We start from the raw sequence: 27,854 nt of genomic DNA, 5'->3' as shown, positions 1-27,854 counted from the left end.
TAAATTATTTTGGATTCTTACGGATGTCACCGATGCAAAATTATTAGTATAAATTATGACATATAAAAATGATAGATATATATCAAGTTGAATAAAGTTTAAATATTAGCAGTTCAATGCCCGTGTTTTGGATACATTAAAAGAAAATTGTTATATTTGATGGTATTTAATTTATACTTAAATGTTTAAATTTTCCGATTTAATGTCTTAAGGTTGGCTGTTGGCCTTCTAAAAATTTGCTTCAAATTTCGTCAAAATATTTCCTCCATTTTTTGGACCGAATACGCGTGTCAATAAAATTTTCCCACCGTAAACTTGGGCCTCTTTTATGTCGTCTGCTAAATAGTGGTTCAGCAATGAAGCTACAGTTGGCGGTACAAGGTCTTAAAAATTTACTGTAGGCAAACTATTAAATTCAAACGCTGTCAAAGGCCCCCTAATCATTCGTAAATAAGTCTCGAATATTCCTTAATTTACCTCGAAAAATAGTACGTTCCACAATGCACAGAAAGTCTTTGGGATCTAGAAGCACCCCACACAAGGAGAACGCAACCCGTCAAAAGTCGTGCATTTTCTCGCGTACATTTTTCATTGGTTAGACCTTTAGCACCTGCTGCCCTTGGAAGGGAAAAATTGGGAAATTGTCTTCCCCCTTTCCGTAAAACGTTCAGCGTAAAGGTTCGTCCAATGAAATTTGTACGCAACCGTGCGTTAGTGTCTTTAAAATCAAGCTGCATGATTCTCGATCCTAACTGGGATGACGGTATTACCAAAAACCCAATTTTGGCTCGCTTTAAAAAAAGCCGCCCAAGAAGTCAAGTGCCCAGGCCTCCGAGCAAGTACAACAGACATTCTCTCTGTGTTCCAGGTAGCGCTTCAGGTCTTTCATTACTTTTATCAGTGATATATCGGGTGATTTGACATCGACGTAATGACTACACTATCGCCCTGTTCAAGCGTCGCCTCCACCGCCAAATCTTAATTTACGTTCATTGCTTCGGACGTGTGGGGCTCCCGCTTCGTCACCAGACACCCGAACCAGCACCCAGAAGCGCGTCAACTGCACCCGTCCCATCGGTATAATACTCAACACCCTCTAACCTAGTCCGAACTAGTTGGAATCCCAACTTGATATAAAGAAATGGAAGACTGGTTGTTTAAATTCACTAAATCTACTTTTTCCAAAGCTGACTTCTCCAAAATGGTTTAGAAACTGTATACTAACTCCCCCTGGAGCTCTTTTCTCCCTCGTAATGGCTTAACCTTCGACCCTCGGAATGGCAACTATAGTTTAAAACTACGAAGCTATAAAGGATATCAGAAGTAAATAATATAACTCTGACGGGATAAGTATCCGTCATATTTATATTCGCAGGTTCACGATATTTTTTTCGTAGTAAAATTATACAGCGAATTTCTACAGTAGAAAGTTAGGTCTATAATTTAAAAAATATCCCTACGTATTACATCATCAGACGAAGTAATTTCGCCGTGATGTAGTATATGTTTTCGAGGTTTAACGTAAATTTCGACCTGGCTTCAGGCTTACAATAAACACACGTTTGATTTCTATAGTGTTATTTTTCCGGAAAAATAAAATTTACAGAAAATTTCCTGCAAATCGGAAAAATAAAAAATTGAAACATAAATTACTTTTTAAAGGTTTTTAATGTTTTTAACTTTTTATCGATATAAAATGTCTAATAACAGTAAACATACTAAAAAACCTGAAGAGTGTAACATTTTTAATCAGTTTAAACTAGTTTAGAGGTTTAGTTTTACTTTTAGATTAAAAAAAAATGAAGCGAAAATGGCGCTTTATTTAAATTTGCCAACAATATTAGACTAATCATGGAATGAAAACTTTTTATGTTTTTTCGGAAAAATACGGAAAATTTTCCGACTCACAACACTAGATTTTTATATGCAAAAAGGGGGTGATAACGGGGCAAGTGGCCCCTTTGGAAGAACTACGAATGTTCCCAATTCCTATAGAAACTTATCCGCGCGATCACCCATGCTTGTCTAAATGGCTACTTTTCTCGTTATCAACTTCTTATACACTTCTGACGACATTTAATGGCAGATTGGTTCCCCATTTTATTAAATCTTGAATTATGTTCTCCGAATAGCAGTCTTCGATAGCCAAGTCAGGCCGTAATTTTCGGTTAGCTTTATCTCTCGCCTCGGAAGAATTTGGTACAAAAACATCTAGACTAGGTTTCCTTTTAAAATAAACAGTAATATTTACGTCAAATCGATTTGACCTCTCGCATTCGCGAGATTGGGTTCAAACGAAAAACTTAATCGGATTTTGAAAAAAAAATCAGTCATATCACTATCAGTTAATTTGAATATAAATTAACGATATTCCGGCGGTGTCAATTCGTATATACTAATGAGATTGGGAAAAGGTGACTTGTTTTTCCGCCTGTCAATTATTTTGACAGTTTGGGGTTATTTTTACTAGGACGAAAGGAAACGAAAACTTACTTGGACGCGCGCTTCTGTCAGATCCACTCTCATAGCCAGTTCTTCCCTGCAAAGATAAAACAGAGAAAATTAAATTTAGGAAACCAATTTTTAACTAGTTTCTTGTATGATTTGCCAAAGTAGATTTTGGCGTGAATAGAATGACGTTAATGCGAAAGCTAAACAGACAATTAGTTTGAAATAACACTTAGATGGAGTGTATTAGCCTTTCAGGGTGATGTATTAGCCTTTTGCTGATTGTCTTTTTTGACGTCTCAATTTATACAAGTAGCGAATTTAGTCCCTTCACGTCAAGTTTGTTTGAATAGGCAAATCGGTTACAACTATAGCTTCTTTGGAATGTATTACCTTAGTTTATTTCCATTTATTATGTAGATATACGCGTGTTTAAATAATCTATCACTTTCTATACGCTTGAAAAGGAAAAATTGCCCATGTTTCGTTACTTTTTTTTGTCACTAGATGAGCAAAGGACTTCCTCAGCAACGTGCTGTATTGTTGGAGTAACGCTAAATTGTCTTTTAAACTTTGTCATTTACTTAATTCGTATCCGCTAAATAAACAAATTTAAAAATAACAGTTTTTTATTAGAAGTTTTAAAACTGTAATAATTAAAGATTATAGGTAACAATAAGTGTAGGGAGCTGTTGGTTCGAGTAGAGGTCGGCGTTCGATTAACTTTTATCCATGGATAAAATAAGTTCGGCGATATTCAAATAATATTTATTTAAATAACCAATATTTGAATAATAATTTTAAAATGTTTAAATAATCGAAAGTGGATAAGCCTATTATTTAAACAAAACAAACAATTATTTAAATAAATACCATTTTAATTCAAATAAATGCTTGGTTGCGTAAAAAACATAATTAAATAAGTTAAAAGTATATTCTTTTTACCAACGTTTGTTAAATAAATCGGAATTTTTGAGCACTAGGTTCGAGTGTCATAAAGGGCTTGCCACCACCCTCCTACGCAGTATAAACATGTCACCTTAATTAATGGCATTAAACGTCGCTAGATGAATTAGACCTTAGTTATTAGCTTAGCTGATTCTTATTATTTAATCATTTAAAATCTATAAGGCGCTATAAATCTTTAGAGCCATGGTTAAAGCCTATTTTAAATCATTTTAATTAAATAATTAAGGGTGTAAATTGGAAATTTCCTCGGAGCTGATTTTAAATTATTACCTATTGCACCAAATAAAACAAACTCATCTGTTTATCTTACGTCATTCTTACAAAAAGTATTAAAAAATTGACAAAATGTTGGGTTTTGAGTTGGTTCGGATGATAAAATTAGCGAATAAGTAGATTAGTCCATTATGAAAAGAGATAATAAAGCTAAACCCTAAACAAATTTGAAGAAATTTAAAAACTTACTAATAGCTCGTACCGATAGGTCTTCGAGCGAACAAAAAGACGAGAAACTCGGACCAAATAGATCTTCGAGTGAAAAATTAAATAAAATAGCCAGAAATTCCAACGGTAGACCGGTTCCGTCCTTTTTGGGACTCGTCAGCACCGTGCGGGAAATCTGGCTTGCGACTATAACACCGAATAGAGAAACTAAGCCTAAATATTAAAAATTTCGAAACGAGTTGCAAAGCAACGGAAAGCCGAAAAGGGGGGAGAGTGGTGGAGATTAGTATATACGCAATGTTAAGTTAAAAGGAACTACCATGCAGTCCATAGTTGGTTCCTTTTAAAAATTTGATAATACTTTTTATTGTTTTATCTCTTAGAAAATAATTATTTAAATTAAATCGATTTCATAGATGTCACTAGTTGCCTCCATATGACGTCATAGTACCAAGTACTTTCCTTCGTCAAACTGCGCGTGCACCACACAATGTGAAACTCGCTAAATATAGACTTAAAGGGAATATAACCTCCAATAATTTTTTGGAATTACCTCCGCAATAACCCACTAAACAGCGCCAAAAAATTAAACTTGCGGCCACTATTGGAACCCTTTACGGTAACTACAGCAATACACGAGGTTATATTCCCTTTAATTTAGATAAATAAAAGGTTTTTACACGCCATAGTGATATCTCTCGCAACCTTTAACATTAGAAAATAATCATAATTTCGTTTAATAAAATTTCGCTGAATGTCTGCATCAGATAACATGACAACCAAACCCGGGTAATTTTAAACATTTGTTCCTTTTTTAAAAGACGCTCATGATCTGTTTCTCTTTAATCGCGGATACAATATTTTTCTCAAAAGGGAATTACACTGTCTCTGTCTTAAAATGGAAAACGCTCCGAATCGTTTAAGTCTATATTCTTAATTATACCGGTAATAAAAATAATCTCGGCTAATTTGAGGAGTCCATCCATCATGGCTCCTAATCTGATCATCTGCCCTTCTCCGTCTGACAAATAGCCCTCTCTAATAGATCCCAAAGGCTCTAGACGCGAATTTGCAAAACATTCTTGTACCATCTCCGAGCGTCACCTGGCCCGCTCTTCAAGCGTCTACGTGCGCAGACTTGACCCTTCGTCTTTCGGTTTAACTCCCAGTGGTGGGTGGTACGCGTACAAAAACGAATATGGTGGTTTTAAATATCCCCCTTTCTCTTTCGCCACTCGAAAGGTCACTTAAGGTCATCTGCCTGTGAAATCCACCTTTTTTTTGGGCCCAGGTATAACTAGATTTTTAATGCACCATACACTAAATTTACTCCGAAAAAGGGGTTGCATCGTTGCGTCAGTTTAAAAGCCCGCATGTTTTGTGGAATGCGACTAATATGGTATAAAATTAAATTATAAGGATACTTTTGGAAAATTAGTTTTTTTAAATTTATAACTGATTAGTTACCGGCTATAACTTTGCTTACGGTAATTGATCGAGTCAAAATTAGCGTGACAGTTGATCAGTAGTAACATATGTAACATAATTACTCATAAGTATGCCTCTGTATAACATTTCCATTCAAAAAATTCAATGAGACCTTGTTTCACACGGAACATACATTAAGCGGACCCAAATATGCAAACACTCTTATAATCCTTGCGCTATATTGAAAAGGTTACCATGGAAATGAAATCATGTGATCGCGATGCACGAGCTAAACTTGACAAGGGCCAAGCCAGAAACGCGCGAGGAATTCTCACTAATATCCGTTTCCCATCAGTAAAGTTGATGACGCGTATTTCGTCACGGAGTTGTAAGTGACGTAATTTACGTCATATGCCGTGAACAAGGTTTCATTAACGAAAATGCTTTTATGGCATACTTATGAGTTATTATGTTACATATGGTAGTACCTTAATTTCCTTAAAATTACGCGCCTTTTTGGTGGTTTTGCAAACGTACTTTTTACATTCGGTTCGTCATTTTCACGCACGTCGATATAACTTCGAATCGATAAATATCTTTCTATCAAAATTTAATAATCGTAAAATTGTTTTAAATCATGTTACTCCCCTCGAGTAAATGAAAGGCTGAGCGAGGGAAGATTTTGTAAGTAGGCTTCGGTTCGTGGTCCCATCTCAAGCGGAACTATCTTCCGTCAATCGCAAAACCAGCGACCAGCGAACACGTTTGTCACCAACTACACGATCGTTTTACAAATTTTATCGTATCATGACACAACCTGACTGGTAATTGGGCTGAAACCCGCGAGACGGTACAAGCTTAAAGCGAAGCTTCTTCGGTAAACTTTCCAGTTACGGTTTTGGTGAATTACAAACCGATATGCACGAAATGATAATTCGAGATGTTTATCGTTGAATTTTGCCTAAATTTGTATAATGACGCTGTAGATGCAATATTTTTTGCGGTTGCTTTTAATTGGTATAGACATAAAATAGAGAAATTAGAAGGGGAAACTTAGTTTTAATGGCGTTACACTTCTACACGTTTTTTTAGCTACAATGTGTAAACGTATAACAATTCGTTATAAGGAACCTTATCTATGCGCCATTAATTATTTAGATTGTTATAAAGTAAACTCTATAGAATCGTATAGTAGTATCGTATAGCGCTTTAAACGGGTAATAATAATAATAATCAGCTAGGCTAATACCCAAGGCACCACCTTAGGCCCAAGTCATCTTGCGACTTTTAATGCGTTTAAACAGATGGCCGGGTTACAATGCGTAGGAGGTGCGTTGAAGGTGGTGCTGTATAGATGTTTCTGAAGACGAATTTTAAATTATAATGTGTAGAATGTTTTAGAATTCTAAAGGGTATTCTATCTCTATAGAGGCTATCTTATAGAATATCATATATTAACATAGAGGATTGGGCAATTTCTCTATTCATTTTCTATATGTGTATCTTAGGCCTAAGGTGGTGCCTTGGGCATTAGCCTAGGTTATAAAAAATATCTATTGAAATAACTGCCTTATTATCTATGGAGTCCATGACTAATTTTTATAATTGGAAGTTTTAGCATTCTATAACGATTATTACTTAAATTGTGTAAGATATTTTCGTAATATTACAAACAAAAAAATAAGTAAGGGATTGAGTATTTTTTCTATCTAGGTAATTAATTACTTAGATTGAGGTAAAGTGAAGTATTAGCATTAAATAGATAAATAAATAATATAAATTAAATTGTGTAAGATTTTTCTGAGGCAAAATAATAATATTTAAAAAACTAGAACTGGATTGAATACCTTTGGTATGTGCAAAAATTTTTAGATTTAGATAAAGTAAAAGATTTAACATTAAATCGACCACAAAAACTATTTAAATTGTTTATCAAATTTTCTAACTATATCAAAGAAATAATATTATAATTATTAATAAATAATAACATAAGTGTATAATATTGTTACATAAGGGTGACACTTCCAATTCTTCACATGCTAAAGTTTTACTGAGAGCTATTCACAAGACCGCTTAGTAAAAATATTCCCCAAAGTGACCAACGTTTGGAACAATATTATAGAGTTATGATAATAATAATAAGCTATATGTAGAATAATACCCAAGACACAACCTTAGACCCGAGTCAACTATATATATATATATATATATATAGCGATTTTTAACGTCTTTAATGTTAGGATAAACCCAAGACATCTGTTACAACTTTATTTAATCGAGCAGACTAAGTCTATTAACTCGATCAATCAAACAACGATCTAAGTAATTGCGAGCATTGAGACAATTCCCTTTGTTAGAGCCGCGGTAGTTAATTAGGGCGGGGGCATCGTAATGACTTTATCCGGTCTTTCCGTGATAGCGGTCAATGTGGTGGTCAACGATGACATCAAATGGTATCGAATATTATTTACTTTGGGAAGATTGTAAACACGGCGAGGCAATTGAAGTTGGTTTATTGCAGTGGCCGCTTCAGAGACTCGTCGCGGGATAATTATTGGCCAGGCGTTTCGTGGTAAACGAGTGGGACAGGCGATCGTGAAGAGTCGGCCCTTTCGCCAAAATCGTGCTGGGATATGCCTCCGCGTTTGAGCGCAGCTGTCCGATTGATACGAGACGGGCTTATATATCAGTTACAGACCACAATCGTAATAACACGGTTTTTGTTTGTTGCAAAACATACACACGGGGTAATGGTTAATATTTATCATTGATTTATACCTTATAGCATCCGACGTTTCGCTACTTGCTTGCCAGATTACACGGTACACTTAACTTTCGCGTCGACAGATTTTCGGATTTAAACCAAAACATTTTGATTTGTGGATTTCTGGGCCTATTTTAGCGGGTAACTCTGGTGTATTTTGGTAGGTTAAAATTGTGTACTACCCAAAAAATTCAGTCATTTTCGGTAGTAGTAACATTGGTAGAGTTGTTAATTTTCAGAAAAATAAAATGCGGGAAGTTTTCCGCAAATCGGAAAAATTAAAAATTGAAACATAAGTTACTTTTTAAGGGTTTTTAATAATTTATCGATATAAAATGTCTAATAACAATAAACATACTACAAAACAGTAATAGTGTTACGTTGTTAATCAGTTTAAAGCTAGTCTAGAGGTTTAGTTTTACTTTTAGATTCCAAAAAATGAGGCGAAAATGCAGCTTTATTTAAATTTGCAAACAATATTAGACTAATCATGGAATGAAAACTTTTATTAATTTTTTCGGAAAAAGACGGAAAATCTTAAGGAAAAAGGGCCTCGGTCATTATCCGGAAAATTTTCCGACTTACAACACTAAAATTTGGCTACGTGATTTCGGATTTTTAACAAAATCCGGAATTTTATTTTCTACGGGATTTTGACCAATGTCCGATCTCTCGTTAAATTATCAATTTTATCCTATTTTTTATTAATTTTGGGTACTGGCGGGTTTATTGTAAAAACATTTATAAGTTTATTTCCAATATTATTCTAATTGTAACGCGTGAAAGGGTCGGTAAACATCTGAAGGGTGTTGTTTAAAGGAAACTCATATTCGTGCCAAAACCTTGAATAAATGTTAATCAACTTTGATTTAATATAGATATATTTAATTGAGGTCAATAATTCTACGGGGATATATTTTCGAATAGTTAAAATGTAAAATTTACGGTTAATTATCATTTAATTGCTATCATGGAATGTTGGTCGTACCTTTTACTATCGAATATCTTGCCAAGATCTACCCGTTTTAATTATAGTTTTCGTAATTTGGTATTTTAAAAACTAACCGTTGATATATTTCAGTTCACGCAATTTCAGGGGTAAAACAACGCCAATTTTATTGAAATATAAGTATGAAGAAAATAATTGCTTTTAAAAACTAATCTACCGGGTTCATATTAAATGTAATCTACCAGTTAAAATCACGATTTCACGTCGATTATTTTTACAATTTATTTACTACGGTTAAAAGAGCGTTATATTAAAACGAGGGACGAAATCACCAAGGCTTAAAGAAATTGAAATGTCGCGTGAATTCACACGAAGCAATTTTCGTAGGCGGATTTGACGTTATAAATATTGCAATTTCAATTTTGGGGTCATTTCATTTGGCAAAAAACCTCTCTTTAATACTTTCAAATGATCAATTATTGATAGCGAAAAGGTGAATATATTGAAAAGTAATTTATTCAGCCGATTTTCTTGGTTCTTTTCTTATGATCGACCCCGATTCAATATATATTTTTCCTCCTTTACCCGAGAAAGCACGTTGTAAGGTGGGATTAGCTCTTTATAATGTTTTAAGATTCGATTTACAATCTAAGGCGTTTTTTCAATATAGGTTTTCTTTACACGCGCGTATAGATTACGATCAACGCCGCTTTTCGTAATATCTTTGTTAGAAGGTCAATTTTCAATAGATTTTTACATTTTTTTTCCTGCTCAAAATTGGTTTTTGATGGCGCGTACCATTTTGACTGAAAAGCACCGATATGAAACACACAATGATATGAAATTTATCTTTATCGACGTGATTTGCGGGGGACGCTGTTTGACGGATAATTTTGGTGTGTGGGTATTTTTATTTCTGTTATTTTTGCACGAATGATTTGCGAGTCTTTGTTTTTTTTCTAAATCAAGCGTAATTTTAATTTTGCGGAGGGTTTTTAAAAAAACGCCTTCTGTTTGACCTTAAAGAATCGCCAAAGGATGATGAGCCTACGATATCGCTTGACCGACCTGATTTTTTTAAATAATTATCTCTAGAAATAATTGGAAAGTACTGTAAATTTTCGGAGATTGTTTAATTGAAAAATTTCAAATCGGAGAATTTTAGTAAAATTGTAAAAATTTGTGAAAAATTTATGATTCTATTATTTTCTCTAAAATAATTCTATAACTTTCTCTAAATAATGCTATAATTTTCTCTAAAATAATTCCATAATTTTCTCTAAAATAATTCTATAATTTTTTCTAAAATAATTCTATAATTTTTTCTAAAATAATTCTATAATTTTCTCTAAATAATTCTATAATTTTCTCTAAAATAATTCTATAATTTTTTCTAAAATAATTCTATAATTTTCTCTAAATTTTTCTATCGAATAAATTTCACAATTATTTTAATTGAATAATTTTCGCAATTATTTTAATTGAATAATTTTTGCAAATATTTTAATTGAATAATTTTTGCAAATATTTTAATTGAATAATTTTATCTAATTTCTTCTATCTAATAATTTTATCTAATTTCTTCTATCTAATAATTTTCACCATTATTATAATCCCTTACCAAAATATTCCATGGAAATTCTATAGAATTACATTCGGAATAGTTTATATAATTTCTATAGACATTTGGGTCATTTTTCTATAGAGCTAGAATAATTACTATCCTGAAAAAACTGGTGATTTTTATAGAAAGTGAGCGGAAATACTGAGTTTTTTTACAGAAAGTACAGGGATGGTTTTATAGAAAACCTAGGATATTTTTTTTGAAAAACTAGAATTTTTTATATAGAAAACCTAGGACATTTTTATAGAAAACCTAGGATATTTTTATAGAAAACCTAGGATATTTTTATAGAAAACCTAGGATATTTTTATAGAAAACCTAGGATATTTTTATAGAAAACCTAGGATATTTTTATAGAAAACCTAGGATATATGTATAGAAAACCTAGGATATTTTTAAAGAAAACCTAGGATATTTTTATAGAAAACCTAGGATATTTTTATAGAAAACCTAGGATATTTTTCACATTTAAATATCTGTAGTACATCAAATTTTTGAGAGTTTTCACTCCCTGGTGCCAATTTATACTTCTATTTGGCAAATCGTAACCCTTCGGGTGAATTCAAACCCATATTGGGGTGTTTTTCACACTGAAATAACTATAGTACACCAAAGTGAACCACTTTTATTATTCCCCATTTAGAGTTTCCACTAACTCGTTGAAAGGACATCGCACTTCTTCTATGGGATTTGGCTTTCGACAGATTTTTTTCAAAATGAAATATGTTGCTAAGCTTGCTCAAAGGAGCAAAATTGTCTCGTGCTATTTTTCCTTAGCTCTTATAGTTTGTCTAGTATCAGCGGTCAAAAGTGGACAAAACTTAGTATAGTCTATTTGTTAAAAGGTGTCACGGCCCATCGGTTAGCGCTCTACGCTCGCGCGTCGCTGGTCCGGGCTCACTATCAATAGAGTTTTCTTGCCAATATTTTTACACCTCTACTTCATTATTTCTTTTCTCGCAACTTATTATTCGATGAATTTTCGTACGTGAAATTATTTATTAATCAATATTTTATGAGCAAAAATAAAATAAAATAAAATAAATACTACAGAAATCAGAATATATATGATTAACCGTTTCGTTGAATGCCACATTCAACACTCGCTCATAGGTAAGAAACAGTCACTCAATAACAGATCAAACACCTATTTATCGATACAGCACATACTCGGTTAAAGTCACGGTCACACGACAGTTAAGACTCAATACTTAACTATTTATCTACTGAGTTCGTTCATCGTGCGATCAGAACGTCGTACGAACAGAACGAAACCAAGTACGACGCTCGGTTTTGAGAAGCACCTGGAATTTCAGCAAGAAACCTCTATTGATAGTGAGCCCGGACTAGCGACGCGCAAACATAGAGCGCTAAGCGAAGGGCCAAGACTTCTTTTAACAAATAGACTACACTAAGCTTCGTCCACTTTTGACCGCTGCTACTGGCCAAACTATAGGAGCTAGGAAAAAATGGCAATGGACAATTTTGCTCCTTTGATCAAGCCCAACAACATGTTTAATTTGAAAAAAAATCGGTCGAAAGCCAAATCCCATAGAAGAAATGCGATGTCCTTTATAAATCAATTTTGCAAATATAAACCCTTTGGGCGAACTCAAACAACATATTTGGGGTGTTTTTCAAATTAACCATAATAATTTTGAGCTTTCACTTTGGTGCCAATTTATACTTCCATTTGGCAAATTAATCTGGAGAATTCAAATAACCAACAATTTCTATAGAAATAACTGGTATATTTTGATATAACTATTGTAGAAAACACCATAGAAATCAATCCATATAATTTCTATAGAAATAACTGGTATAATTTGATATAATAAATGTAGAAAACACCATAGAAATCAATCCATATAATTTCTATAGAAATAACTGGTATATTTTGGTATAATAATTGTAGAAAACACCATAGAAATCCATCCATATAATTTCTATAGAAATAGCTGGTATATTTTGATATAATTATTGTAGAAACAACATAGAAATCAATCCATATAATTTCTATAGAAAAAATTAGTGTATTTTCTATAGAGATATTTATAGAGCACTCTATAGGATATAGAAATCTATAGGCCCTCTATACGTTTCTATAAGATTTCATAGAAAACCTATAGAAATATTTTGTAAGGGATTGAATAATTTTAGCCATTATTTTAATTGAATAACTTTAGCCGTTATTTTAATTGACTAATTTTCATCATTATTTTAATTGAATAATTTTCGCAAATATTTTAATTGAATAATTTTCTCTAAATTTTTCAATCAAATAATTTTCGCCATAACTTTAATTGAATAATTTTCGCCATAATTTTAGTTGAATAATTTTCTCTACATTTTTCTATCGAATAAATTTCACAATTATTTTAATTGAATAATTGTTCCCATATTTTAATTGAATAATTGTTCCCAATATTTTAATTGAATAATTTTCTCAAAATATTTTAATAGTAATTTTCTCAAAATATTTTAATAGTGAAATTTTCTCAAAATATTTTAATAGTGTAATTTTCTCAAAATATTTTAATAGCGTAATTTTCTCAAAATATTTTAATAGTGTAATTTTCTCAAAATATTTTAATAGTGTAATTTTCTCAAAATATTTTAATAGTGTAATTTTCTCAAAATGTTGTAATTCGAATATTTTTTAAATCTGATACTTTGAACAATTTTTAATTGAATAATTTTCATCACTTTTGAATGTGACAAAGGCTCATCCAAATTCTTAATTTTAGATTTTGATAATTTTAACAATTTTCGAACCTGACAATTTTTCCAATTTCCTAATTGAATAATTTTCATAATTTATTGTGACAATTCGCACAATTTTTTAATCTGACGATTTAAAAAAAATTGAATCTGAAATCTTTACAAATTTTCGGATATGACCATTTCTGACGACATAGGTACCTTAGGGAAAATCAAATCTTATATTAAGGGAAAATTACTCTTAAATTTTATATAATTAATAATTCCCAGGACCTGGCAAATTGTAGACAGCATCGTGTACAATGCGAACGTGACCAAGTTACGAAACCTAATACCTTTAAAACCATTTTATTTTCGTATTTTTTAATCATTCGAGCATAATTCATATGTTTCTCTAAGTAAATGCGTTGGACTTTCCGTCCATAATAGCTCTCTAAAATTACGGTAAACACTGTTCTCTTGATTTCCCTAAACACTCGTTAGGCCACGAAATTCGTACTGATTACAAAAAAGGCATATGGATCGACAGATACGTATCTAGCCTTCGTCATTACCAAATACCGCGCCTTTGTACTTAATAGCAATGAATTCTTGTTTGAGAGTACAATTAGGTTAGCGTAGATACGAAACTCCGTCATGACTAGTAGCGTGGCCATGCCTAGATGGACAGTGGTCACGCGTGGTGCCCCGGCCCCCAAGGACAGCGTACGCGGACATCAACTAGTATCTATCATCCCACAGTTCGAATGTGACTTACACTCTTACCAAGCGTCGTTTGAAAACGAAAGTCCCCCGAGACTCGAGCCCAACTTACGCATTATATTACCTAGTTTTATGATTTTGATTAAAACTTCGCTAATGGCGATATTGCTCGTATCTTTAATCAAGTCACGAAGATATTCCCCACCATTCTGGATAGTTGTTGTTTTACGCGAAAATGGCTTTTGGGAACTGGGTATGCGGGGAAGGTGTCTCTCCCAGGGGTGATTCTTTAAATTTGAATTTTAAATGGTTGCAATTCTAATCACTTGTTTAAAGCCTAATGGGATAATTCGGAAATATCTCACAACAAACACAAGGAGAACGCGGCTAGCCTTTAAACACGCTAACGCAGTGTTGTGTACAGATTTCATTGGACGAACCTTATCGCTGCACGTTTTACGGAAAGGGGGAAGACATTTTCCGAATTTTCCCCTTCCGACGGCAGCAGGCGCTAAAATGTCTAACCAATGAAAACTGTACGCGAGAAAATGCATGACTTTTGACGGGTTGCATTCTCCTTGTGTGGGGTGCTGTGTTTGTGGCTCCTAGCTATTTCCAACGATGTTATCGACCCGTCATTTCTTTTTTTAAAGGCAATGACTATATAGAAAGTACTTCGCGAGAACGGACTGTAAAATACGGGCCTTTGTTGGCTTTCGAAATGGTTTCCTTATCAATACGATCAATGTTTCCGAAATCTATATTAAACGTTATTTAGGCCACTGAGTTCCATCGTCTGCTAGTTTGAATTATTATCGGAATCCAAAAATATTTATATTTTTACCACCATAGATAAATGTTGGCGGCGACATCCTATATCCGTTTTTGTAAACTTATAAGATAGGCCTATCTATAAAATTTAATTATTCGTTATAATTCGTAAAATATTAATACATATTCTAATTAAAGCATATTCCAAACCCGGCCACATTAATTAATGGCTTTAAAATTCGCATCAGAAGTCGCATCACTCGTTTCTCTGATGATAATTTCTCTATGGCAACGTATAATAACACTACAATTCCGTTTGGATATAGATTGTCTGAGTCTGAAGTCACAATTTTGTTAACTATATAAACTACTATAACTGGCCTAATCTAGACATTGTTTTCAAATTAAACGTATCATGTCAAATATTTTAGCCACTCATATTTTTAAGGATTCTGGAATTTTATTTTGTATAAACAATTACATCAAAGTTTTGAAGTCTCTAGTCAAATTTAGAGTCATGGTTATTCTCTAATTAACTGAAAAATCTATATTTTTATTCTCTAATTAATTGAAAAATCTTTATTTTTATTCTCTAATTAATTGAAAAATCTTTATTTTTATTCTCTAATTAATTGAAAAATCTTTATTTTTATTCTCTAATTAATTGAAAAATCTTTATTTTTATTCTCTAATTAATTGAAAAATCTTTATTTTTATTCTCTAATTAATTGAAAAATCTTTATTTTTATTCTCTAATTATTTGAAAAATCTATATTTTTGTTCTTTAATTAATTGAAAAATCTATATTTTGTTCTTTGATTAATAGAAAATTCAATATTTTTATTCTTTAATTAATTGAAAAATGAATATGGTTATTCACTAATAATTATTAAAAATTGTTATTGTCTAATTTATAATGAAAAACCCTATAAAGCTATTATCTTTTAATAGTGAAAAATTTGAATTGCTTATTATCTAATTATTCTTGAAAAATTTATATTGTTTATTCTCTAATTAATATTTAAAAATTTATATTGTTTATTCTCTAAATAATATTGGAAAATCTATATTTTTTATTCTCTAATTTTTAGCGGAAATCTATACGGTTAATCATTAATTAATAGTTGAAAATATATATTGTCTATTCATTAATTAATATGGAACAATTTCTGTTTATAGAATGAAATAGAGTGTAATATGGCAACGGGCTAGAAAAAGTTAAAACAGAGTTATTAAAACCATGCCTTTGAAATTTAGCTTAAGACACTTGGTATGTCAATATATATGTAATGTAATATTATATATTTATATATATATATATATATAAATCATACATAATATTATATATTTTATATATCATACATAATATTATATATTTTATATATCATACATAATATTATATATTTTATATATCATACATAATATTATATATTTTATATATCATACATAATATTATATATTTTATATATCATACATAATATTATATATTTTATATATCATACATAATATTATATATTTTATATATCATACATAATATTATATATTTTATATATCATACTTAAATATTAAATAATTATTTATCCATGCAATGTTGGCTTTCATTGTTATCTCCTATTATTTAACTTTGTCATTTATTTTATTTTTATACGTATTAGCATGCGTGTTGTATCAAAAATGGTGGTTTGCTAAATTGAATTACTTTACCCCATTAAGCTTAATTTAATATTCTATCTGGTAAACAATAGCGCTAATGTCGGGTGCTTTGCACCGAAACGAATGTGAAAACCTTACGACGAATTTCCAAGAGGCAAACTAATATTTTCCATTATTTAACTAGATATTTATCGCGTAATTTAATTATTTTATTCTCTGGGTAATTATCTCGTGGCCGCTTTGTTTACTTGTATAATAAAATATGAATTTAAATAATTAATAATTTAGTTTGACGTGTTTAATTAAGAATATTATTTATATTATTAATTAAATATATAGAGTGTTTCCAAACGTTATGCAAAACATTTAAGGAGTTGTAGGGGGTGAGTTGAGAAGTAACTAATGTAATTAGCCTACAACCTTTGGGTCAGTTTAATATTTGACGAATTAAATAAATTAAATGCATTATGAAGTAAGAATTAACCCAGTCGAGAAAAATTAACTTTTCCAGTAATTTGTAAAAATGTTAATTATTTCTTTTGTAGGGGGTGAGTTGAGAAGTATGCATGTTTTCCCCCATTTTTCTACGATGAATGAAAAGAGTGCCAGAGAGCTTCAAAGTGTGACCTACTAGCCCCGGGAAGTAGGCTGCAACAAGCGCAAAACCAAGCAACAGGGAAACGCGAACATTAAGGTTTGTGTTCGTATGATAGTAAAAAATTACTTTGTAAACAAATCGAGGTAACCAGCGTAAAAAAGTAAACTTAAACAGTATTTAAAGTCCCTGCTGCTTAGTTTTGCGCTTGTTGCAGCCTACTTCCCGGGGCTAGTAGGTCACACTTTGAAGCTCTCTGGCGCTATTTTCACTCATCATAGGAAAATGGGGGAAAAACAGGCATACTCCTCAACTCACCCCCTACAACTCCTTAAAATTTTTCTATAACCTTTTGAAACACTTTGTATATATTATTTCATAAATTATATGCCGTTTCGTAATATCTTTATGAAAAAAACACAAAATATTTCGTCCTTGAAAATTTACTGTGATATTTCGTATAAATTTTTACTCGGTAGATTGTAAAAACGCTGGTTTGTTTTTATATTTTTTAAAGCTGGTATAGTAACTTTCCTTACGAAAAAATTGTCGAAATTTGAAAACGTTTTAATGACATTTTAATATTAGCGATACCAATTGATAATTCTCAGGTTTTATCAACTCAGGAATCGACGTTTGAGGAATTTGTATTCGAGTATCGACGCAACAAATATCACATATTGTTAATGCACACGCAATTAGGTAATTAAACAATTATATAATTAAAGAATTATCTCAATTACGAATTGTAATTAAGCACGTGACAAGTCACGATTTGTATCTCGCCAAATGCGTCTCTACTCGATAATATCGATACAGGGAATATTATTCGATAATAATTCGTAAGTCATTATTTTATATTTTATTAAATTCGCCAGTCTGAATGTCTGACGACGCATAAAGTCAACTCAACTTGGTAATAAAATGCCGCTGTGGGCTAAGACAGTCGCCTACCTTCCTAATGCTATTCATTAAAGCTGTTACTGAATGCCCGGAAGCCGAGGGTAGTCTCCTCTGAACTCGGGAGAGTCAATCTCTTAGTCAGCGCGCATCTCGAACTACATCGTAACGAAGCAGACCGCGCCTTCACCCTGCCTTCGTTTATAGTATCTATTAAGGCTCGTTACATCTAGCACGATAATAGCTCAGTTTAGTATACGCGCCTCCTAGGTAATAGCGACATAATTTCTCTCAATTGATGAGCCTCAGGGTTTGAACCCGGGTCCCTTTCCGAGTCCCCGTTCTTTTATAAAGATATATAAATTGCCTTTTTCCTCACTAGCGCCACCTTTTGGGGCGATTATATTGTTTTTTAATATTATTATTATTGTGTTATTATATTTCTCGTTGAATGACCCTCAGTTCTTTATTTATTGCATTTAAACGCCGCAAAAGCTCGCTTCATTTTGGTTGTAATTTTCAATGCCTCGAAGCTCCGCCGCGTTACCCGTCATGAAAATAAATTAAGGAAATTAACGAAATTAATACGAGGAAAAGTTTAGGCCGCCGCGATCATGGAAAAATAAAAGAAATATTTAATTGTGTATACGAAAGGATTTTCTTTTTGATTGATTTAATAATATTTTCAACATAACCGGTTGAGGCATGACTCGGGTGTTCGGCTGTTTTTCAAACTTAATTACGGTATTTTGCCGAGCCTAATATTTCTCTAGTTGTTAATTTATCTCTAAACCTTAACGGATAACATTTTACATTTCTATAAAGAATATTTATTCGCAAAAGCACGATGAAATAAATATGCAAAGTTGGCAAAATTGAGACATTCTTGAATTTATACATAGTTCCGGGTGTAAAATGAATTTACTGGTAAATTCGTGGCGTATATTCGGTGGTATATTATCGTAGATAACTTTGAACAGCTTTCGTAAAGGAACCAGAGTCGGAAATGATAACTTAAATTTCCTTTTCCTATTTAATTTCCAAGCTTTATCGAAAACAAAATAAATAAAGGCAGGGGGGATAGCAATTATTCCTTCCTTCCAGAAAAACGCCAATTTCTATTCGAAATAAATGTTTAATTATGAAATGAGAATTCGCGAATATCTGTAATTTGAAATGAAGTGAATTCGGATTAGAAATACATTGATTTTGGCAAAATCCATTTACACCGCGAGAGTAGTTTTCCGTTTCAAAGTTAGATTACATTACGGGAGCGCTCTAAGAGCGGTAAAAGCAATTGAGCATTACATTACAAAGCGTTACAAACAGACATAAATTCTATAGCGTAAGTAGTGCTCGGAATTGTTTATTCATTATCCAAAAAATTTCCGATTTATTTAACAAAAGTTGGTAAAAAGAATATAATTGTAACTTATTTCATTATGTTTTTTACGCAACCAAGCATTTATTTGAATTAAAATGGTATTTATTTAAATAATTGTTTGTTTTGTTTAAATAATAGGCTTATCCACTTTCAATTATTTAAACATTTTACAATTATTATTCAAATATTGCTTATTTAAATAAATATTATTTAAATATCGCCGAACTTATTTTATCCATGGATAAAAGTTAATCGAACGCCGACCTCTAAGCGTAAGTGATTACCAGGATGAAGTGTGAATTTTCAGCTAGTAAAACTATCTTTAATTTCCAAGAAATAGAACATAAGTTCTTAACGAGCAAAGTATTTTGACTCAAAATCATCCAATTTTTAAGATTGTAATATAGCTTTTTACTGACCAAACATATTGTATTCATCAAAACCATAATAATAAAGAATTTTAGCGACTTACACAAATATACTTATTTTAAAAAAAGAGGAGACACCAACGAAATTTAGAAAGTGCGCGAGAGTTTTTATAGAATTTTTTTTTAACCCGACTAGTTTCGGACACGTTATCAGACCGTCATCAGGGTTGGTGTTTCCCCTTTCTTAAAATAAGCATCAAACCCTTTGAATTGTAGGTATTATGACGCGTTGCAAAGATCAAAACCATTTGAATAGTAGCACGCGTTGAAAAGAGTATATAGAGAACAAATTACCTGGTAAATACATCCGGATAATGAGTCCTGCTGAAGGCTTTTTCCAACTCTTCCAATTGGTAACTGGTGAAGGTGGTGCGATACCGGCGTTGCTTTCTTTTGGGAAAGTCTTCGTTTTCGGGTCCCGTCGGTCCGTGCTCCATTCCCGGTCCTCCGGGCATCGTCGACTGCGGCGGGCTGCCGTGGCCATCGACGCCGCCAACCGCTCCTCCATCCTGCCTCTTGCAATCCGACGACGGCGAGACGCTGCGCCGTTGATGGCTCATTATCATCCCGTCCTCGCGAACACCGTCGTCGACGCTGAAATCGTCCTCCGAACAACTATCTTCCGAGTTCATTCGCTCGCGATTCGAATGACGGTGACATTCCTCTTTGACCCCGTCGGAGCTCATCGCGGGTGGGTTCAGTTTGGAACTGTCCGCGGAGGAGAGTGTCAAACGGGGGTCCGGACTGCCCGTGGTGGCGGGACGGGGCGAAGGCCCACCCGCCTGCCTCATAAACTGTTGATGGTGCAAGGATTGCAATTGGTGATGGAAAAGCTCCAGGTGCGGATGGTGAAACGCGAGCTGGTGGTGATGGTACGCGTTGGAGAGGAGCAGTTCGCTGGCCGCGGTCAAACCCAGCGTCCGGCTGACGTCGCAATTGGGCTCCGAGATGCCCATGGCCGCTGGTAACGACTGGGTGGTCGCGGGTGGGCCGCGCGGGTCTATGGTGGCTCCGTTCCTCGCGTGGATATCCGTGGCCGGCGCGAACGGTGGCTCGTCGAACCCGCGTCGCTGCGGAACGGGAGCCGTAGTCAAGTCGAGGGCGGCGCGGGGAAACGAGACGAAGGCTGGGACGGCGCTGCTGGGGTAAGCGGAGGAACCGGCGCCGTACGACCGCTCCGAGGTGCTGGCTTCGAATGGCTGCCTTTCCCCTCTCGGCCAGTTTCGAGCGCCACTGCTTCCTATGATATCCAGCAACAGGTGAGGGGTCGTTTTCGTTGGCTGATTTGCTCGCTGGTTTTGGCTCTGCACTCCTCTCGGGCAATCTGTTTCAACGAAAGAGACTCAACTGAGAATTTGCCGTCATTGGACGCGTTCTCGCGTTTTGATCCCCTTCGAACCTACCAAATATTATTATGGGATATTATGGAAAAAAGTTCATTATCAATATTTCGTGTTTTAATTTTTAATTTTGATTTTATGGCACTTTAAGGAAATTTAAGTTTAAATTTTAAATTTTGATTTTATGGCACTTTATGGAAATTTAAGTTTTAATTTTTAATTTTGTTTTTATGGCTCTTTATGGAAATTTAAGTTTAAATTTTTTAATTTTATTTTTTGGCAATTTATGGATATTAAAGTTTTAATTTTTAAATTTTATTTTTTGGCAATTTATGGATATTAAAGTTTTAATTTTTAAATTTGATTTTATGTCACTTTATGGAAATTTAGGTTTTCAACTTTTAAGTTTTATTTTATGCCAATTTATGTAAGCTTAAGTTTGAAGTTTCATTCATGGCACTTTATGGAAATTTAAGTGGAAATTTTTAAGTTTAATTTTTTAACACTTCATTTATTTTAATAAGTTATATTTTATAGAATTTTTAAAAATTGGTATATTTTAAAATTAGGCATATATTAAGTTTTATTTTATGGTAATTTATGGAAATTTAAATTAGATTTTATGGCACTTTATGGAAATTTAAGTTTTTTTTTAAATTTGATTTTATGGCACTTTATGGAAATTTAGGTTTTCAAATTTCAATTTTTATTTCAAGGCACTTAATGGAAATTTAGGTTTTCATATTTCAAGTTTTATTTTAGGTCACTTTATGGAAATTTAAGTTGAGATTTTTAAATTTAATTTTAAAACACTTCATATATTTTATTAAGTTTTATTTTATGGAATATTTAAATTAGTATATTTTAAAATTAGGCACATATTATTTATTATTGGGATATTATATAAATCTTGATATTATCAGATTTCATATTATTCAACTACGATTGAAAGTATATTTGATGGAAATTTAAGATTTCGTTTATAAGTTTCATTTTATAGAATTTTGAAATTAGTGTATTTTATAATTCGGGCATGTAATATTTATTATAGCCAGTTTTTCAAATTTTTCAAATATGATTAAATGTACATTTTATAGAGATTTCAATAATAATAATAATAATAATTATTATTATTATTATTATTATTGGAATATTATATATATTTGAAATTATAATTTTTTAATATTTTCCAATTACGATTTAATTTATATTTTATGGAAATTTTAAGTTCTACTCTATAGAAATTTTAAATTAATTCATTTTACAATTCAGGTATAGAAGATTTAATATTCAAAACCTGAAAATATTATGATAATTAACGAAATCTTTGCCAAAATGACATTTAAATTTTACAATCCAATATAATTAACATGCAGATTTAATGATCTTAATTATCTTTTTATAACGTTCTCTCACCAGTACCATAACGACGCTTGACCCCCGCGCAGGCCATTTGACCTCATAAAATGTTCGCACGACGATTTATAAATAACTAATGTCTGCAAAAATTAATAATAATTCTAAATTCCTTCTAAAACTCCTTATAGTCGTAAATTAAAGCGATAAAAGACGGCAAATGATCCCAAAAATAAAAAGAGACTCCACTATATTAAACGTTTCTAATGAAATTGAAGTGAATAAAAAGTGAGATGTCATAGGCCGTAGGCGCTTCATGGAGAGATCAGCCGTAGGGGAACATGGTTAATTGTTTCTAATTTTCCGCGGCGTTATTAAAAGTGATTATTAAGCTATGGGGAAAATTCGAGTCTTTTGAACAGGAACCCGAGGCACGCGGTCTTCTCACGGATCTCGCGATTCTTAGCCACCTCATTTCTCTACCCTTTCGCCCAAACTAAAGAAAGGGAAAAACATTTTAGCTTGACGTCACCCTAACACATCACTTCATCCCCCTCGCGAGATACTTGAATGAAACGAGAGAATTATTGCGGTAAAAATGGCCAAGGAGACATATTATAATTATAATGTCAGAGTCGCCTTTTGTATAACTCGGGGGATCATGGGAATTTGCGCGATTGACCGAGATTCTAATCCTCTAATTGTTTAATTATATTGTTGGTGAATGTGCGGTTTTGTTTCAGGGGTTTCGCTGTGAAGCATAAATGACCCGTTTTGGTAAGACGTAAACAAAGGTTCATCCAACTTTTATCCATATGCTCCTTTAGTCATTTTGGTCAGATTTGGCAAAATATTTGTATTTTTTGCCTTTTATGTTATTATTTATTTGGGTATGTTAAAAATATTGGACATAGTGTCCTATTTTCCAGCTATAGTCTTTTATTTTACGCAAAAATGAGGTTTTTGCCATTTTGTGCAAGCTATGGCTGTTATGGTTGTTTATAGGTTGGCAGCATAGTGTATTTTCTTCTAATAACAGAAAGAATACTACCATTATATTTGATCAGAAGGTCGATAGATAAAGGTAGTACGAAGTAAATTAAAAAAACATCTACTAACACACGCTATGACTTGATTTTAACATAAGTAGAGCCAATTTTTCCTAGCTTCTATTAAACCTGGTGGCAGAAATGTGATACACCAGAAACATGAAAGTTCATTCTCCCTTTAAGGTGACCTATGCGAATTATTTTTATTTTTATTTCAATATATAAAAATATAATATTATGGAATACTATATCAATATTGAGATACAATACAAAAATTGGTTTTGAAAATTTCTAGTGTTGGAAGTCGGAAAATGACCGAGGCCTTTTTTCCAGAAAATTTTCCGTATTTTTCCGAAAAAAATAAAAAAAAAATTAATTCCATGATTAGTCTAATATTGTTTGCAAATTTAAATAAAGCGGCATTTTCGCCTCATGTTTTCGAATCTAAAAGTAAAACTAAACCTCTAGACTAGCTTTAAACTGATGAACAATGTAACACTATTCATGTTTTGTAGTATGTTTACTGTTATTACACATTTTATATCGAAAAAAAGTTAAATTTCTTTTTAAGAGTTTTTAATGTTTTCAATTTCTTATTTTTCAGAATTGCGAAAAATTTCCCGCATTCAATAACTGGCCAAACCTTCACTTCACATATTGTAAAAACATGGGATATATTTTCCCAAATGGTGGCAATGCTGGTGCCCACGTTTTGGTAAAGTCTATTTTTGCTATAGGTCATAATATATATACTTCGGTAATAAATTTCTTAGTGTTAAATCAACCTTTTTTGAATACTTTTTTAATCGTACCATGGTGACTTGAGCCATACCATATTATTGGTGTACCCACCCTTGTTTTAATTAGTATGCCTCTTTAATTCACAAAACACCTTTGAGCGTCTTTCTCCGATTCAAATCAAAATAATTTAATCCGTGTCTACATTCCTGTCACTCGTTCGTTTGGAATTATTAATTTAATTTAATGGTTTTATATTTAATTTAACCGCTACTATTCATAAAGACAAACTGTAGGGGTAATTCGAAAAACCGACAAGACGCCTCTGTGCAAACGAAATTCTTGTCAAATAAATCTTGGGAGCAAATTCATTAGGACAAGAAGGAAAAAAAACAATTATTTAAATAAATTTAGAGAAATCTTTTCGGAGGATCATTAAGGATCGATTAAAATACCTTGATGCAAGGGGTATCTTCTATCAACGCGCAATTTCGACTTCATTTTTTCGAAGTATCATTAAGTTTTCGGGAAACTTACGGGATCACCCTTGGCGAAAAACGAAAATCCTTAATCATAGACCCTACTGTATAAAGTATTTAGTCCATGGGTATCTGTATTCAAGAATGTAATCTTGTTAACGGAGAACATGTGGATGAAACTATATCGTATTTTTCATGATTCACCTCCCACGAGAAGGGATAAAGTCAGCCTGGTTTTTCTTTGGACTATCACGAGGCGAGCATTCATCATCTGTTTACTTGAATTTCATTCTTACTGAAATACCTATAAACCCGCCGTTTTGATGGAACTGTGTGGTTATTGTTCAATAAAGCTACGTAACATAATAAACCTACCTAACATAATAAACCTAAGTAACATAATAAACCTAAGTAACATAATAAACCTACCTAACATAATAAACCTAAGTAACATAATAAACCTAAGTAACATAATAAACCTACCTAACATAATAAACCTACGTAACATAATAAACCTACGTAACATAATAAACCTACGTAACATAATAAACCTACGTAACATAATAAACCTACGTAACATAATAAACCTACGTAACATAATAAACCTACGTAACATAATAAAGCTACGTAACATAATAAAGCTACGTAACATAATAAACCTACCTAACATAATAAACCTACGTAACATAATAAACCTACGTAACATAATAAACCTACGTAACATAATAAACCTACGTAACATAATAAACCTACGTAACATAATAAACCTACGTAACATAATAAACCTACCTAACATAATAAACCTACGTAACATAATAAAGCTACGTAACATAATAAACCTACGTAACATAATAAACCTACGTAACATAATAAAGCTACGTAACATAATAAAGCTACGTAACATAATAAACCTACGTAACATAATAAACCTACCTAACATAATAAACCTAAGTAACATAATAAACCTATGTAACATAATAAAGCTACGTAACATAATAAACCTACCTAACATAATAAACCTAAGTAACATAATAAACCTACGTAACATAATAAAGCTACGTAACATAATAAACCTACGTAACATAATAAACCTACCTAACATAATAAACCTAAGTAACATAATAAAGCTACGTAACATAATAAAGCTACGTAACATAATAAACCTAAGTAACATAATAAACCAACGTAACATAATAAAGCTACGTAACATAATAAACCTACCTAACATAATAAACCTACGTAACATAATAAACCTACGTAACATAATAAACCTACGTAACATAATAAACCTACGTAACATAATAAACCTACGTAACATAATAAACCTACGTAACATAATAAACCTACCTAACATAATAAACCTACGTAACATAATAAAGCTACGTAACATAATAAACCTACGTAACATAATAAACCTACGTAACATAATAAAGCTACGTAACATAATAAACCTACGTAACATAATAAAGCTACGTAACATAATAAAGCTACGTAACATAATAAACCTACGTAACATAATAAACCTACCTAACATAATAAACCTAAGTAACATAATAAACCTATGTAACATAATAAAGCTACGTAACATAATAAACCTACCTAACATAATAAACCTAAGTAACATAATAAACCTACGTAACATAATAAAGCTACGTAACATAATAAACCTACGTAACATAATAAACCTACCTAACATAATAAACCTAAGTAACATAATAAAGCTACGTAACATAATAAAGCTACGTAACATAATAAACCTACCTAACATAATAAACCTACGTAACATAATAAACCTACCTAACATAATAAACCTACGTAACAAAATAAACCTACGTAACCTAATAAACATACGTAACATAATAAACCTAAGTCACATAATAAACCTAAGTAGCATGCCTAAGCAACATAATAAACCTAAGTAGCATGCCTAAGCAACATAATAAACCTAAGTCCCATTATAAACCTATGTCACATAATAATCCTAAGTAACATAATAAACCTAAGTCACATTATAAACCTATGTCACATAATAATCCTAAGTAACATAATAAACCTAAGTAACATACCTTATTAACATATCTAAGTAACATAATAAACCTAAGTAGCATACCTAAGTAACATATCTAAGTAACATAATAAACCTAAGTAACATATCTAAGTAACATAATAAACCTAAGTAACATAATAAACCTAAGTAACATAATAAACCTAAGTAACATAATAAACCTAAGTAACATATCTAAGTAACATAATAAACCTAAGAAACATATCTAAATAATATAATAAACCTAAGAAACATACCTAAGTAATATAATAAACATAAGAAACATACCTAAGTAATATAATAAACCTAAGTAACATACCTAAGTAATATAATAAACCTAAGTAACATACCTAAGTAACATAATAAACAAATTATGACCAATTAGTAGCAGGATTAAAAAAATTATATTCCGGAAATTTAGTAGTTTTTGTGGGTTTCTTTAAAAATTCAAATTCAATCAATACTGGCTGGTAAACTCCACAATGAATACACACAAAACGTGTTTATGTCTTAAATTTGAAGAGCATTACCTTTAAAAACTAAGCTAGTGTTTTTATAATTAATTTCATGTTCACATTCAATAATTTGCAATCACTTTTTTTTCGAAAGTAAGCGATTTTTAAAGCTTTTTAATTTCACTAGGCCTTGGCGTTAAATCACAAACAAGAGATCAGAGATGACATACCCTGTAGTGAAGTTCACCAAATCGCTACCAGGTGGAGCTATTTCGTTCGTTTCTGACCTTACTGTGTAAATGGATGTAGTGAAACATTTACCCAAATGTCATACTTATGGTTATTACGTTACTTATGATGGTAAACGTGTTTATATATTCGACTCAATTTATTTTACGAATTTAATGATTTTCTCTCACAATTTCGAAAATGATATAGTTTGATATTACCAAACTTCTTAATTAAAAATTTTATCAAAGTACTTAATTTTTCTCATTACTGGCTTGGGGGAGACACCGAACGTATATTTGGAGAAATGTCATAAATTTATATTGAAGTTTTCAATCTCTCTAGTAAACAAACTATTTAATTGTATTCTGCAAATATTGTATTTTTG

At 32.1% G+C, this 27,854-nt stretch overlaps 1 protein-coding gene across 3 annotated transcripts in view; it reads right to left on the bottom strand.

Moving 5' to 3' along the window:
• Positions 1-20,289, bottom strand: part of LOC149952500 (homeobox protein aristaless-like) — a 46,822-nt gene extending 26,533 nt beyond the window's left edge. Inside the window, exons 1-2 of one of the 3 annotated variants that reach the window (XM_090170179.1) lie at positions 20,072-20,289; positions 2,494-2,539 (exon numbers count right to left, since the gene is read on the bottom strand). In XM_090170179.1, coding sequence (XP_090026305.1) covers positions 2,494-2,539; positions 20,072-20,232 — 207 coding nt within the window. In that variant the 5' untranslated portion in view covers positions 20,233-20,289. Of the gene's footprint in view, positions 1-2,493; positions 2,540-7,757; positions 7,888-8,064; positions 8,147-20,071 lie in introns of those variants that run through there. The other 2 variants (XM_090170180.1, XM_090170181.1) reach the window with 2 other exon arrangements.
• Between the last annotated feature and the right edge of the window lie 7,565 nt (positions 20,290-27,854).

Source organism: Leiobunum rupestre, chromosome 3 (assembly GCF_980474605.1).
Source record: "Leiobunum rupestre chromosome 3, qqLeiRupe1.1.hap1, whole genome shotgun sequence".
NCBI classification, from domain to species: Eukaryota; Metazoa; Arthropoda; class Arachnida; order Opiliones; family Sclerosomatidae; genus Leiobunum; species Leiobunum rupestre.
The sequence above is the reverse complement of the archived record's forward strand: the minus strand, read 5'-3'. Positions and strand labels throughout refer to the sequence as shown.